This window comes from Telopea speciosissima, chromosome 8 (genome assembly GCF_018873765.1).
Source record: "Telopea speciosissima isolate NSW1024214 ecotype Mountain lineage chromosome 8, Tspe_v1, whole genome shotgun sequence".
Taxonomy (NCBI): Eukaryota; Viridiplantae; Streptophyta; class Magnoliopsida; order Proteales; family Proteaceae; genus Telopea; species Telopea speciosissima.
In genome coordinates this window covers 20,297,761-20,310,898 of record NC_057923.1, presented here as the reverse complement: position 1 = coordinate 20,310,898, position 13,138 = coordinate 20,297,761, and the positions used below count along the sequence as shown (strand labels likewise).

Genomic DNA, 13,138 nt, shown 5'->3' with positions numbered 1-13,138 from the left:
AAATTTAGAGGCGGGACTCGATCCGGATCCGTATCACACAAACTCTCCCTAGAACTGAACCAAATACTCAGTTTTGAACCAATTTACACCCTTAAGTAAGATGTCAATTTAGAATCAAAATAGACAATTGAAACGGAAGCCGGCCACTTAAAACTGAATTGAATTGAACCGAAAATATTACCAAAAATAAAAATAAAAATTGAACCGAAACAAAATTGATTTTGTTTTGGTTTCAATTTCAAGGTTGAAACTGTTGGTTCAAATCAAATTAAACCGAATTACATATAGGTCTTTTGATACTTTAATCAATGTGGTTGACGAGTTCAAATTTTTTTTTTTTGTGTTTATAAAAGTTGGTAGATGATGACCCTAACAAATAAAGGGTCAAACCAAAACAATCTCTCATTTGGTTTCAATTTTCACATATTATAGCTTGAACCGAAATCAAAACCAACCGAATAAGCCCATAAGTGAAAAAACGTATTTCTCCTTACCCTACGCCACCGGCCCACCCCAACAAAACCAATAACAACTCTTTTTTTCTTGTGGGTTCGGATATGGAGTGGACCGTGAAAGTACTACTTAGTGACTCACTTCGGATTATATACCCTCCATATCCTCCATCTAGTAATGTGCACGTGTATGCAAGGAAAATACAGTAGTTACACACGTGTCTAAATTCTCAACTATATAAAGAGGACATTTTTTTAGCGCCAAATTTTTTTTTTTTTTTTTGTTCCTAATAATCAAAACCCGCTAGTCGGACAATCGGAGTCAAGAAAGATACAAATTCTTCCCCGCACTCTCCAGTTTCCACTCACGCCCACTTTCCCTGAAACTACAAACTTTCATTAATCCAACGGCTATTAATGCACCATTCATTCCCCTATGAATTTCGTTCGTCAGATCGATCCATACAGCATCACCGTCAGATGGGACCACTATCCCCATCTGACCGTCCAATAATTACAAATTCAATTTCAAAAGCTCGAGAGGGAGTATAGAGAAAGGCCATTTGCTTCTCTTCTTCCATTTCCCTTCTTTCAATTTTCTCTGTCAAAACAAAATTTCGCTGCAAAATCTTCTCATTTGCATCATCGGTAGTCATTAATCCGTCCTTACCGATCGAGCTTGCTGGTTTCTCTGTATTCTGCGGCTATTGCAGGGCGACATTTGCCGGATTTCTGGGGGTTGAGGAGCAGCTCCGTGACGGCAAGGTTCCTGAGTCCTTGTAATCTGTTGCTCTTCGATCTTTGAGCGGTTGTGAGATCTGAAAGTTCTTAAATTTGAGGTGATTTTTGAGGGTTTCCGTGATGATTGAAGAGTATTCCTTGGATTGAATTCATACGTATTTGTTTGAATCTTTATCTGTTTTGAATTTGAAGCCGATGGAACAAGGTAACGGCGGGGATTTCCCGCCGAAAAGGCTCCAATTGGTTACAATGGCGACACTAACGCCCACCTCTGAACCACCGAAGAAGCTCGCGAGGCAGCTGGATTTCACGGTGTTTTCCAGTGCATCGACAGGTATAATCTTGCCGGAGAACCCGCAATCTCACCAGCCATCGCAGCAAAAGCAGACAATAACACTGCCAACACCTTCAAATCCACCAGCTCCGCTACCATCGCAAACGCAGCCGCCGCTGCAGGACAATAACCTTCCGCCTCCGCCTCCTCCTCCCCCTCGACCTTCGTTGCCACTCGTGTAAGATTTATGCAGTCGTCTGGAGTTGTCTTTGGCTTACCCTGAAAGGCTTCTTTCTTGTTTAATTGCATTGGTTAGTTGTTTTAGAAGGTGAAAAATTTCAATTCGATAGTTTTTAACCAGTGCTATCGTCCTGAGGTTTTCCCCTTTGTTCTTTTATTTTGATTATTTTTCCAGTTATTTTTTTATTATTTGTAGATCGATTATCATTTTGTTTAACTTTTATTGATTAGGAAAAGGATGTTTGAAGTTTCTCATTCTCTATCACACATTCACACGCACACTCTCACGCATGTACGCGCAAACGGGTACACTCGCACAAGTTGTTCGGTTCTGAGTTCATACTTGTTATGATCTTTTAACGAGAGCAGAGAGTATTACCAGATGGACTCACGGCTGTGTAAATCATCTTCTATTTTTGATATATCACTAAAAGTTAATCAAACTTGTAACTTCTTGTCCCCTTTCTTTAAAATCTAAATGTCGTTTCTTTTGACTATGTAGATCGGATGACAGAGTTGTTTGCTGTTTCTTTCCAAATCCAAAATGCTCTATTGTTAAATAGTCAATTAGTTGATAAGCTGATTGCACTTGAACCTATTTGATATCATGATTAGATATGTAAAATATTTATCCTTTTGTTTTCTCCCATGGTGGAATTTCTTGAAGAGAGATCTACTATACATTTATGAGCTTCGAGGATCAAAACAAGTATTGATTTCCTTGTTTCTAGAATATCAGTTTCTTCCACATGACATTTCAGTCATATCTGATGCATAGGACCCTCGAATTAATGGTAGATATGGGAATAGTTTGGAATTGTGAGTTCACATCTGAGCAATTTCAATTAAGCGCAATTACAGTTGAGATTCAAATAGGGAAAATATGTTATGCTTAGTTACAGTTGCTATGAGGAATTCGTAGTATATATCAAATATCTCAAAGCTATCAGGATACAATGAAGTTTACTAAGTTCTGCTATGAGGAATTCATAGTATATATCAAATATCTCAAAGCTATCAAGATACAATGAAGTTTACTGAGTTCTGTCCATTGATTGAAAAAAAGTAGTTTGTGTTAGAGGTTTCTGTTTCTCTAGAATATTTATGAACCTTGATCTGTGCAATATATGATAACTACTGATTTTTTTTTTCACTGAACTTGTTTTTTCCACTTATATTGTGCCGTCAATCTTTGATCTCTCTGTGTATTTGAAAATTTTGACTTCTTTGGTCATCGTAGTGAATGTATTCAACATTAATAATTTGATGTTTATGTACTTCTATGAGCCTTTAGGCAAGAACAAAATTCTCCATCTTAAAACTTTCTTTTAATCTCAAACTCCAGTTTATGTACTTCTATGAGTCTTTAGGCAAGAACAAAATTCTCCATCTTAAAGCTTTCTTTTAATCTCTAACAGTCTAACTCCAACTCTCACATGTCTTTCTTCAGAAAGCCGGAGTCTCCAAGATCACGACCACGGCCTAACATTGAGATAAAAGATGGTACACCAAAGAAACAGAAACAATGTAATTGCAAACACTCCAAATGCTTGAAGTTGTAAGTACATCACCTTCTTGTATTCATTCTTAGCATGTAAGTCACAGTAAGAAGGAATTGCATTTTCTTTAAAATTTGGAGTTGATGGAAACAATACATAATTTATTGTAAATCAAGTGTTGATCTTAAGGATAGTCATGGTATATAGTCTTTGTGTATGCTTTTTTTAATTCTCCTTTTGTGATATGGTCCAAACTGGACTATTTTTGCTTTCACCTTTTTCTCTTTCCAAATGATGTAATAAGAAATTGCATGTTTCTTTGAGGAGTGATGTTCACTGGAATGTAATTTCAGATTCTTCATGTGAGACACAAAGCAATTTATTTTTTGCCATTGACTTGATTGTGTTAATAACTGGGAATAAACAAGACTGGAATATGTAAGAACTCGTTAAAAGCCTCATGGCCTTTTTGTAGTTATTGTTCGAATGAGATTAAACATCACTTTTTTTCCCCTTATTACCTCTTGTTGCAGCAGAAAAGTCAAAATGTCTTAACGCAACAGTAAAATTTGGAAAAACACTAGTTTACTAGAAGAAACTTGCACATACCATGCAAATTTAGTTATCTTCTCTCCTCTAGAGACAGAACACTTCTGTAGTGAAAGACAAGGGAATGAGCTATGTCTCATCTCCTCACAATCGGTATTTCTTGTCACAAGTATCTCTGGTAGATTTATCTGGGTGGATGTTGAACACATTCTGTATCATTTGATCAAGTTTATCTTCTTAATGACTGAAATTTAATTTAAGTACACTGATGACTAAACAAACGATGCAGTTAAAGATGGTGATTGGTTTCTGTGTTATGTCTAGTTCTGTGGCAACATTTAGTTGATTTGCATAATATGCAATCTCTTGGCTTTTGTTAATTATGTTACTAACATGAAGTTAACAATGCAATGCCTGGTCAGGTACTGTGAGTGCTTTGCATCTGGAATTTACTGTGATGGGTGTAACTGTGCAAACTGTTGTAATAATGTTGAGAATGAAGCTGCCAGGCAGGAGGCTGTTGAAGTTACTTTGGAGCGTAACCCAAATGCATTCCGGCCAAAAATTGCTAGCAGTCCACATGGAACCCGAGATAGTAGGGTATGCAGTTAGACTCCTTCAAAATTTCAAGCAATCTGTCTTGCTTAATATGTTTATTTTCTTTCATGGTTTAAATAATGATTTTCGTCTTGGTCTAGTTGAAAACTTGAAATGTTGTAACGATATCAAACTCAAAGAATTGAATAGGGATGTGAATAGATTGAATGCAGAGTGAATGGACTAGTATCCGAATTCACATCTGATTGCAGTATTCAATGTTCGAACTTGTATCAAGGATCCAACAGCTATTCCATTAAAATATTTGAATTGGAAATCTACTGAGGATTTGACTGCCCGATAGTATCCACTTAATTTCTACAATTTGTAATATAAGTTATATAAAATAAAAGTATTTGTCTCACGAAATGTATTATGCATATAAAAGATACATATGTAATATGATTTGTAGTTTGGGGGATATATCGAGATGTTAATTCATATTTGATTGTTTATTCAGGCATTGATTTGTGTCTGATTTCTGATAATCTTAACAGATATCTTATTCAAGTTGGGTTTTCAACCAATTTATATATAGGAAAGTCATACAACCGGCTATGTTGTATGGTGTGGAATGTTGGGCGGTTAAGAAGCATCACATAGATAAACTCAGTGTAGCGGAGATGAGGATGTTGAGATGGATGGGTGGCAAAACTAGGAAGGATAAAGTAAGGAATGATCATATTAGAGCTGATTTGGGAGAAGCTCCGATACATGATAAATTACGAGAAAGTTGTTTGAGGTGGCATGACCATGTTCAATAGAGGCCTTTGGATGCTCCAGTATGGAGGAGTGATTTGAGTCAGATGGAAGGAATTAAAAGAGCCAGGGGCAGACCTAAAATGACCCTAGGAGAAGTGGTGATGAAAGACATGCAGTTTAGGTATTGTATCAAGTATGACCTCGAACAGAGCTGATTGGAGGGCAAGGATCCATGTAGGCTGTAGCCGACCTCATTTAATTCGGATATGGTAATTCGGATATGGCTGAGTTGTCATTGTCTTTGGTGTCCTGCATGTTTCATAGGAAGGCCTTCCTCTACAGCCCTATTATCTGCCACATGGTAGATTAGGTGGGGCCAAACTTTTATGTGCAGGTAGGGACTTGGGTACCTTGCTCAAATGTCAAGTTTCAGTACAATGGAGTTGGCCCACTAGGAAAAGGACAATTTTTTGAGAAATGATGATGGATGAAAACATAGTTGTCACGACGATCCAAGTCGGTGGAGGGGTGTCACGTCGATATATCGACAGGTCGCCATGGCGAGCATGTCGACCATGTTTTATTTTTTATTTTCTCTATTTTTAATGTTTTAATAGATGTATACTGAAGCCATGTTTTATTTTTTCTCTATTGTTTCTCAAGTTTTAAGAAGAAAATTCAGAAATCGAAGAGGGAAAGAAGAAATCGAAAGAAATCGAAGAGGGAAAGAAGAAATCGAAGAGGGAAGAAGAAATCGAAGACAGGAAGAAGAAATCGAAGAGGGAAAGAGAGACAAGAAGAAGAAATTGAAGAGGGAAAGAGAGACAGGAAGAAGAAATCAAAGAGGGACGCCATGGCGTAGGTCGCCATGCAACCTTCTCCAGCGCCAGGACGCCATGGCGGGGCCATGGCGACGCCATGACAACTATGGATGAAAATACAGGGGCAAATACTATTACATGGAAGGACATATGATTAAATTTTGCTCTGAAATTTGATACGTGGGCAGTCCAGACCATACTTTATCTACATAACAGTCACTGTTGCTACGTCGCCCTTGCATGTAGCACAGTTGGGTAGTCCCATATAGGAAGGCCTTCCTGTGTGGTCTGTTCAAAGAACCTTTTCCCTTACATCCCCAGTGATGCTTGGTTACCTTAACTGGCTGTAAAAAGTTTCTATGTTTATATGCCATATTTAATGTCGAATTGTCCAAATTTTTGTATTGACTTTTAGTATTATTCGACCTTTAGATGAATTGTGCATGATGTTCTGTAGGTTTTTGAACTGCAGAAAGCAGAATGAAATGTAATTTTGGAGAAAATACAAATATTATGTTCTTTTAAATTTTTATTTTCGTACTATTACCAAATCTTTATTTGCTTTTGTTTTTGTGGAAAAAAATGTGCGAAGTTGTCCATGGAAATCATGCAATTCAATGCACCTTTGCTCTCTTCATGAAAGAATTGGGTGCCTCTTTATGTAATTATGCCATCACAGTATGCAAAGATTGTATGCTCAATGTTATGCTTTTAGTGTTACATGGTTTTAATTACTACTGGCAACCCTCTGGCTTTGCAAATGGCGAAAAGAGTGGCGATAGTTGTTCTCTATGTTCCTTTCAATTATGTTATTTTTTTTGTGTACTCCGTATATTTTTTATTTGCTTATTTATTGCTTATTCATCTATTTTTTTAGGGGTGGGGGTTGACCTTGTAAAGTCTTGTATGCTTGTTCTTTCTCTTATATTTGAAAAACCTTTCTGTGTCAGAAACAGGTTTAAAAGGTAATGGGTGTTTTTAGGAAACATATATAGTTTTTTAGATTTTCCTTATGAATGGGAATCTATGTAGCTTTCTTTTTAAAACTTTTATTTTCTTTACATGTTTTTTGTGTTGAGGCACACTATTACTTCTCATTCTGTGTATTTTCAAGAAATTTAACTATATCAACATGTCAAAATCCAGTTGCTGCTGAGAACAAGGTTATTATTTTTTGTATATGCCAATTATGGTACCTATTCAATGGGGGACAGAATAGGAGAAGAGGAAAAGATAGGAAGAAATCAGAATAGCAGGGGAAAAGAAGAAGAAACCTGAGAAGAATCAGAGTTGCAGGGGGAAGAAGAGAAGTAACCGTAGAAAGAAGAAGCAGTAGAGGAGGAAGAAGAAGAAGAAAGGGGGGGGGGGGAGAGGAGAGAGGAGAGAGGAGATTGCACACACACTCTATTCAGACTCTCAATTCATTCTTTCATTCCATCATCATCATCATCATATCATTCCTGGCTGAATGGCCTGTACAGCTTTTATAAAGAAAACAAAAACAATAAAAGACTGTTGACCTCCCCTTGGGAAGACCAAAACAAAAAACTGTTGACCTCCCCTTGGGAAGACCAAACAACAACATAGGGAAAACACCAAAACAGCTGGGCTGTTGCCTAAAATGATGGAGCACAAAGTGCTAAGAAGTCCAACAGCCTTTGACTCAAACAACTAAAAGGAACTGGTCCTAAGTGGGCCAGGACCGAAATTACATATGAACCAAATTACAATAAAAAAGACTAAAATAACTTGGGCCAGCAAAAGTACTCCTCCAGATCAGCACCACAATCCATCAAGAAAGAAATCTCCATCCATCCAAAGTGAACCCAATCCAAGTTGATCCATCGAAAGTCTTTGGGAATGAGGCTGATGTCCTCATTGGGGGGGGGGGTCCACCATATTTTGCCTGCATCACTATTTCTATCAAAATCTTTATGGTGATGTAACTCAATTCTTACTTTAGTTTGGTACTATTCCATTTAACTGTTTGGGAGAATCACACATGCTAGTGATGGCAATGGGTTGGGTTTGAGGCTGGGTGGATTGATCAACCCTAACCCTTTTCCCTGTCCCCCACCCCATGAAGCACAGAAAGAATCTACATATTGTACAATGTTACCTGGCTAAGACTCTGAGATTTCTGTTGCCTTTTTTCCATACCAAACCTGACCTAACACTTTAATGGTGATACCAAACCCTAACCATTAGGGGTGGGGGGGAATCAGCTCTTGGGTGTGATCTGCTTAGTTGACAACCCTAAAACAGATGCATATATTCTGTTTACTCCGCAATTTGTAAGCCCTGTCATAATTTTTGGTTAATTTATTGTTTTGCCATGCAATCATTGGATTTAATCATCTGAAACTTAATCTGCAGGTTCACAGTAACAAAATTAAACTATTTGTTAGAATATATGGGCCAGAATACCGTAGGGGTATTCTGGACCTTTCCTACTTATGTTTTTCCCTTTCTTTTTCCTGGTTCATATTATGTCGGCTATGTAAGGGCATATATGTCCATGTAATTCTGGTTTTATTAATATAAATAAAGGGCTTAGGGAATCATATCGATTCACTTAAGCATTATTCTCAAAGCTGCTTTGCTGACATGGCATCAGAGCCACGATTTCTTTGACCTGTTTTCAAAACCCCCCACCCTCTCATCGTTTTTCCTTCTCTTTCCCTTCTCTCGATTTTTTTTCTCCCCCTTCTCCTTGCTTCTCCCTCTCTAAGGGCAGCACTGCAGAGGTGATCAGATGATTTAGTTGCTGCCCTTTTCCCACCTCTTTTTTTCCGTTTCCATGTACTAAAAATTTTGCTCGATAGCTGCTGGTTCTCTCTTGCGATATTAGGAGTTTCCAGATTTTTTAAGATCAGTCCACGATAATTATTGGGACTCTTTCTCCCTCTATTGGAGACCCTTCTGCAACATTGAACTGCTGCTGTCAAGTCTACCACAGGTGCTGAAGACCCTTCTCCCTATCGATCTCTTACTTTCAGGGTTTTTTTTCAAAAAAACCTTGTGCATTATCGTTTTGGGATTGGGCTGCTTGTGGCTGCTGTTTCTTTTGGCTTTTTTTCTTCATCAAGGACATTATCTGCAGGCTCTTGGACAGATTACCTCAGGCTTCTTCTGCAACAAATTTTTTTTGGTTCCACTCCCCACATCGATCTCTATTTTTTGGGTTTTTGCCAAAACCCTGACACCATCGATCTTGGGGAGGGCTGCTCTATTGCTGCTGCTTTTTTGGGAGGTGTGTTTCCCATCACAGAGGGACACTCGGCTCAGCTTTCAGCCCTTGGCTTGGCTTCTTTGTTGGGTTTATCTACCCAACAGCCCATCTCTACACTATGGGTGACTCCACTGCTACTTCAACTGCCACTTCTGATCAGAGTAGCCATGACAAGTCAGATTATCGTGATCTTCATCCTAAACCTATCAAGTTAGATGGCAGCAACTATCTGCTGTGGTCTCGATCTGCCTCTTTTGCTATTGCTGGACGTGGCCTCATTGGCCATATTGATGGCACTATACCTATGCCGACTGCCCTTGGTGCTGCCCAGACTAGATAACTTGCCAACAATGGTCTACTTATGTCCTATTTGGTTGGCTTTATGAATTCAGATCATGCACAGGGATTTCTCCTCCTTGATGCAGCTTCTCAGATTTGGTCAGCCTGTAAGGAGACATATGGGCAGCTTGGTAATGATGCTCAGGTTTATGAACTTCGCAAGAAGGTCCTTCATACTACTTAAGGGGACTTAACTGTGTCTAAATATTATGCTACTCTTCGCAGCCTTTGGCTGCAATTGGACCACTTTTCAGATTATCACCCTGATATAGCTGCCAACATAGCTGCCTATAAAAAACATGTTGACAAGATCAGGGTTTATGACTTCTTGGCCGGGTTAAATGTTGAGTATGACCAGATTCGTGTTCAGGTGTTTGGCCATTCTCCTTTTCCCACACTTGAACAGTCCTATGCCCTGGTCTCTTCAGAAGAAAACCGCAGGGCTGCTATGTTTCATCCTCTTGTTTTTGACAGATCGGCTCTCTAGACTGCTGCCCAAGCTCCTGCTGCCCCTGTTGGTACTTTATCTGTTGGTTGTTCTACTCCAGGCCTTGTTACTTGTGACCACTGTCACAAGCCTTATCACACCAAGGACAAGTGTTGGAAGCTTCATGGGAAACCAACTGACTTTGAAGCCAAGCGGGCTGCCAAGAAGAAACCGAAAGGCAAATCAAACCAATCTGAAACTGTTCCTGCAGCCCCGGCTACAGACATTGGTCTATTCTAGGACGATCTACAAGCCTTCCTACGTGTGCTAAGGTCTTCCGCTACTGCTGCCTCTACTACTTCCGCTGTTACTGCCAATTCCTCTGCTCCTTCAGGTTCAAATTTTGCCCCGGTCAGGTATCCCATTTGGTGGTCATTGTGCTTCTGTAGCTTCCCATCCTTGGATCATTGATTCCGGGGCTACAGATCACATGACTGGTTCTTCTAGCTTATTTCATAGATATTCTCCCACTTCTGGGAAAGACAAGGTCAAAGTGGCTGATGGTTCCCTTTCTCCCATATCTGGAAAATGAATCATCAATTGCACTTCCACCTTTCCTTTGTCTTCTGTTTTACATATTCCTAATTTTACTACTGACCTTCTTTCCATTAGTAGTATTACTTGTGATCTTAACTGCAAGGTAACTTTTTTTCCTTCCTATAGTGTTTTTAAGGATTTGGCATCTGGGAAGACGATTGGATTGAGTAAAGTACACGGTGGTCTGTATCTACTTGATGATGGTCGTCGCTCTCCACTGGTACCTTCTCCACTACATCAGAACTCCTTGGTCTCTTCTGAACTTTACCAATGGCACTCTAGATTAGATCGCCCTCCATTAGGAATTTTAGCCCATTTGTTTCCATCTTTGGTTACCAAATGTAATAAGGATAACTTTTTTTATGAGACTTGTGTTCTGGCCAAACAGACACGTTCAACTTATTCTTTATCAAATAAAAAGAGTTCTTCTTGTTTTCATTTAGTGCATTCGGATGTTTGGGGACCTAGTCGTAAGACCTCTATTTCTGGTCATCGTTGGTTTGTCTCATTTATTGATTGTCATTCTCGAAATACTTGGGTTTATCTTCTTCACACTAAAAATAAGGTTTTTTCATGTTTTCAGCATTTTCATATAATGATCCAGACCCAGTTCCAGGCCACTCTCAAGGTTTTACGGAGTGATAATGGAATTGAGTATAAGGAATCTCAATTCCAAAAGTGCCTTGCTGATAATGGGATCATACATCAGACTAGTTGTGTTGATACCCCGGCCCAAAATGGTGTGGTTGAAAGAAAGAACTGCCACTTATTAGAAGTGGCAAGAGCATTAATGTTTGCTCGGCATGTTCCATCCCAATATTGGGCTGATGCTGTACTTACTGTAGCTTACCTTATTAATAGGTTAACTTCACGGGTTCTTGATTCCCGTAGCCCATCTGACATTTTACTTGGAGATTCCTCCTTTGTGGTACCTCCCAAGGTATTTGGTTGTGTCTGTTATGCTAGGGATACTACATCCCCTGGCAAGCTTGAACCTCGTGGGTTACAGTGTATTTTTTTGGGTTATTCTCCAACCCAGAAAGGTTACAAGTGTTACCACCCTCCTTCCCGTTGTACTATGGTCAGTATGGATGTGGTTTTTCATGAAAACCTTTCCTATTATTCTTCCCCACCTCTTAAGGGGGAGAGTTCTAGTGAAGATGTGGTTCCCGCTCTTGAGTTTCCCCTCCTTTCATCACCTATTGTTACTGCCCAACATGGTATCAAAGCCTCACAAAAAAAGTTATCCTTATTACATTTGGTGACCAAAGATGGAAACCTCCCTCCCTCCCCGACTGATGACCAGCCTCCCGTGGCTGCTGTCCAGCCTCCCTTGGCTGCTGCCTAGCCTCCCTTGGCTGCTGTCTAGCCTCCTTTGCCTGCTGTCCCTTCACCCCAGAGGAATCCGATACAGGGGGAGATCATGGAAACAAGTGGTGGTAATGTTCCCATTCAGGGGGAGCCATGGTTCAAAATCTCACGATATTTCGCCGAAATATCGCTTAATTTCGTATATCTCGAGCTTACCGAGATGCGAAATCTGGTCGAAATGAAAAAATACCATATTTCGTCGATATCTTGATATCTCGTGAGATATCGTCGATATCTCACGAGATATCGACGAAATATGGTATTTTGGCTTAAAGTGTCACGTGAAGGGGGGCTTTAATACAATATTTCGCAGATTTCGGTCCATATTTCGACTGAGAGCTACATTTGCTAAGGAATTTCAGTCTTTTGCCTATTCTTCCACTCTTCCAAGCTCTCATCCAACACTCTAGCCATTGTTTAAGCACATTGTTGTCGGATTTTCGCCGGTAAACTCATCGGAGGGTCATCTAAGTTCATCATCCAAGCCTTTTTCCACTATTTAAGGTAAATTCTATAGTATGTTGATGATTCCATTTACGTGACACTTGTGGATGACTACACTCGTTTCTTCTCCGATTCTATACCGTGGTCCACATATGTCCTTCAAACAGAGAGCAATGGACGTCGACTCCAGCGAGGCATGAGTGGGATTGATCCAGGGAGGCACAGCAACTACTATTAGCAGTTTAGCACTTGTAATTTGTAACTTAAGTTGTGATTTCATTGATTTATGAACTTGTGAGTTGTGACTTGCGGGTTGCGAGTCTTGTGACTTACTAACTTTGACATTTAGTGTATTGCCTTTAAGGCTTTAAGCGAGTTATTGAATATTATGGAGTTTATGAGAATCATGGTACTCATCAATGTGTATTGGCTTTAACTTGATATGTGATGAAGTTAAATACTATTATTAAATATTAACTGCCTAATCTATGTGTATTTAACTATTTATACATTAGGGTCGGCGACCGTATGTCAATCAAGGGTGCAAGCCCAAAACACCAATTTGAATTCACATTTTTACAATTTTATGGTTTAAATGTGTTTATTAAGCTTAAATAAGGCTGTCCATGAAGTTTCAGGCCTAGATATGGCTAAATACCCCCCGAGATGGACCCCCGAAATATTGCAGAAAAAATGCAATATTTCGGTCATATTTCGCGATATTTCGGGTATCTCGGATATCTCGGTAGGCCCGAGATACCGAGATATCGTGAATATTAAACCTTGGGGGGAGTTGACTCTAGTACAGAGGACCATTAGTAGGTTTCAGAAGGCCATTGATAATTCCAACATT

General features: G+C 39.4%; 1 protein-coding gene across 3 annotated transcripts in view; it reads left to right on the top strand.

The window, feature by feature from the left end:
• Positions 1–986: 986 nt before the first annotated feature.
• LOC122638368 (protein tesmin/TSO1-like CXC 5) overlaps positions 987–13,138 on the top strand; it is a 46,009-nt gene continuing 33,857 nt past the window's right edge. Inside the window, exons 1-4 of one of the 3 annotated variants that reach the window (XM_043831295.1) lie at positions 988–1,231; positions 1,386–1,705; positions 3,158–3,265; positions 4,178–4,355. In XM_043831295.1, the coding sequence (XP_043687230.1) occupies positions 1,389–1,705; positions 3,158–3,265; positions 4,178–4,355 (603 nt within the window). In that variant the 5' untranslated portion in view covers positions 988–1,231; positions 1,386–1,388. Of the gene's footprint in view, positions 1,706–3,157; positions 3,266–4,177; positions 4,356–13,138 lie in introns of all 3 variants that reach the window. The other 2 variants (XM_043831294.1, XM_043831296.1) reach the window with 2 other exon arrangements.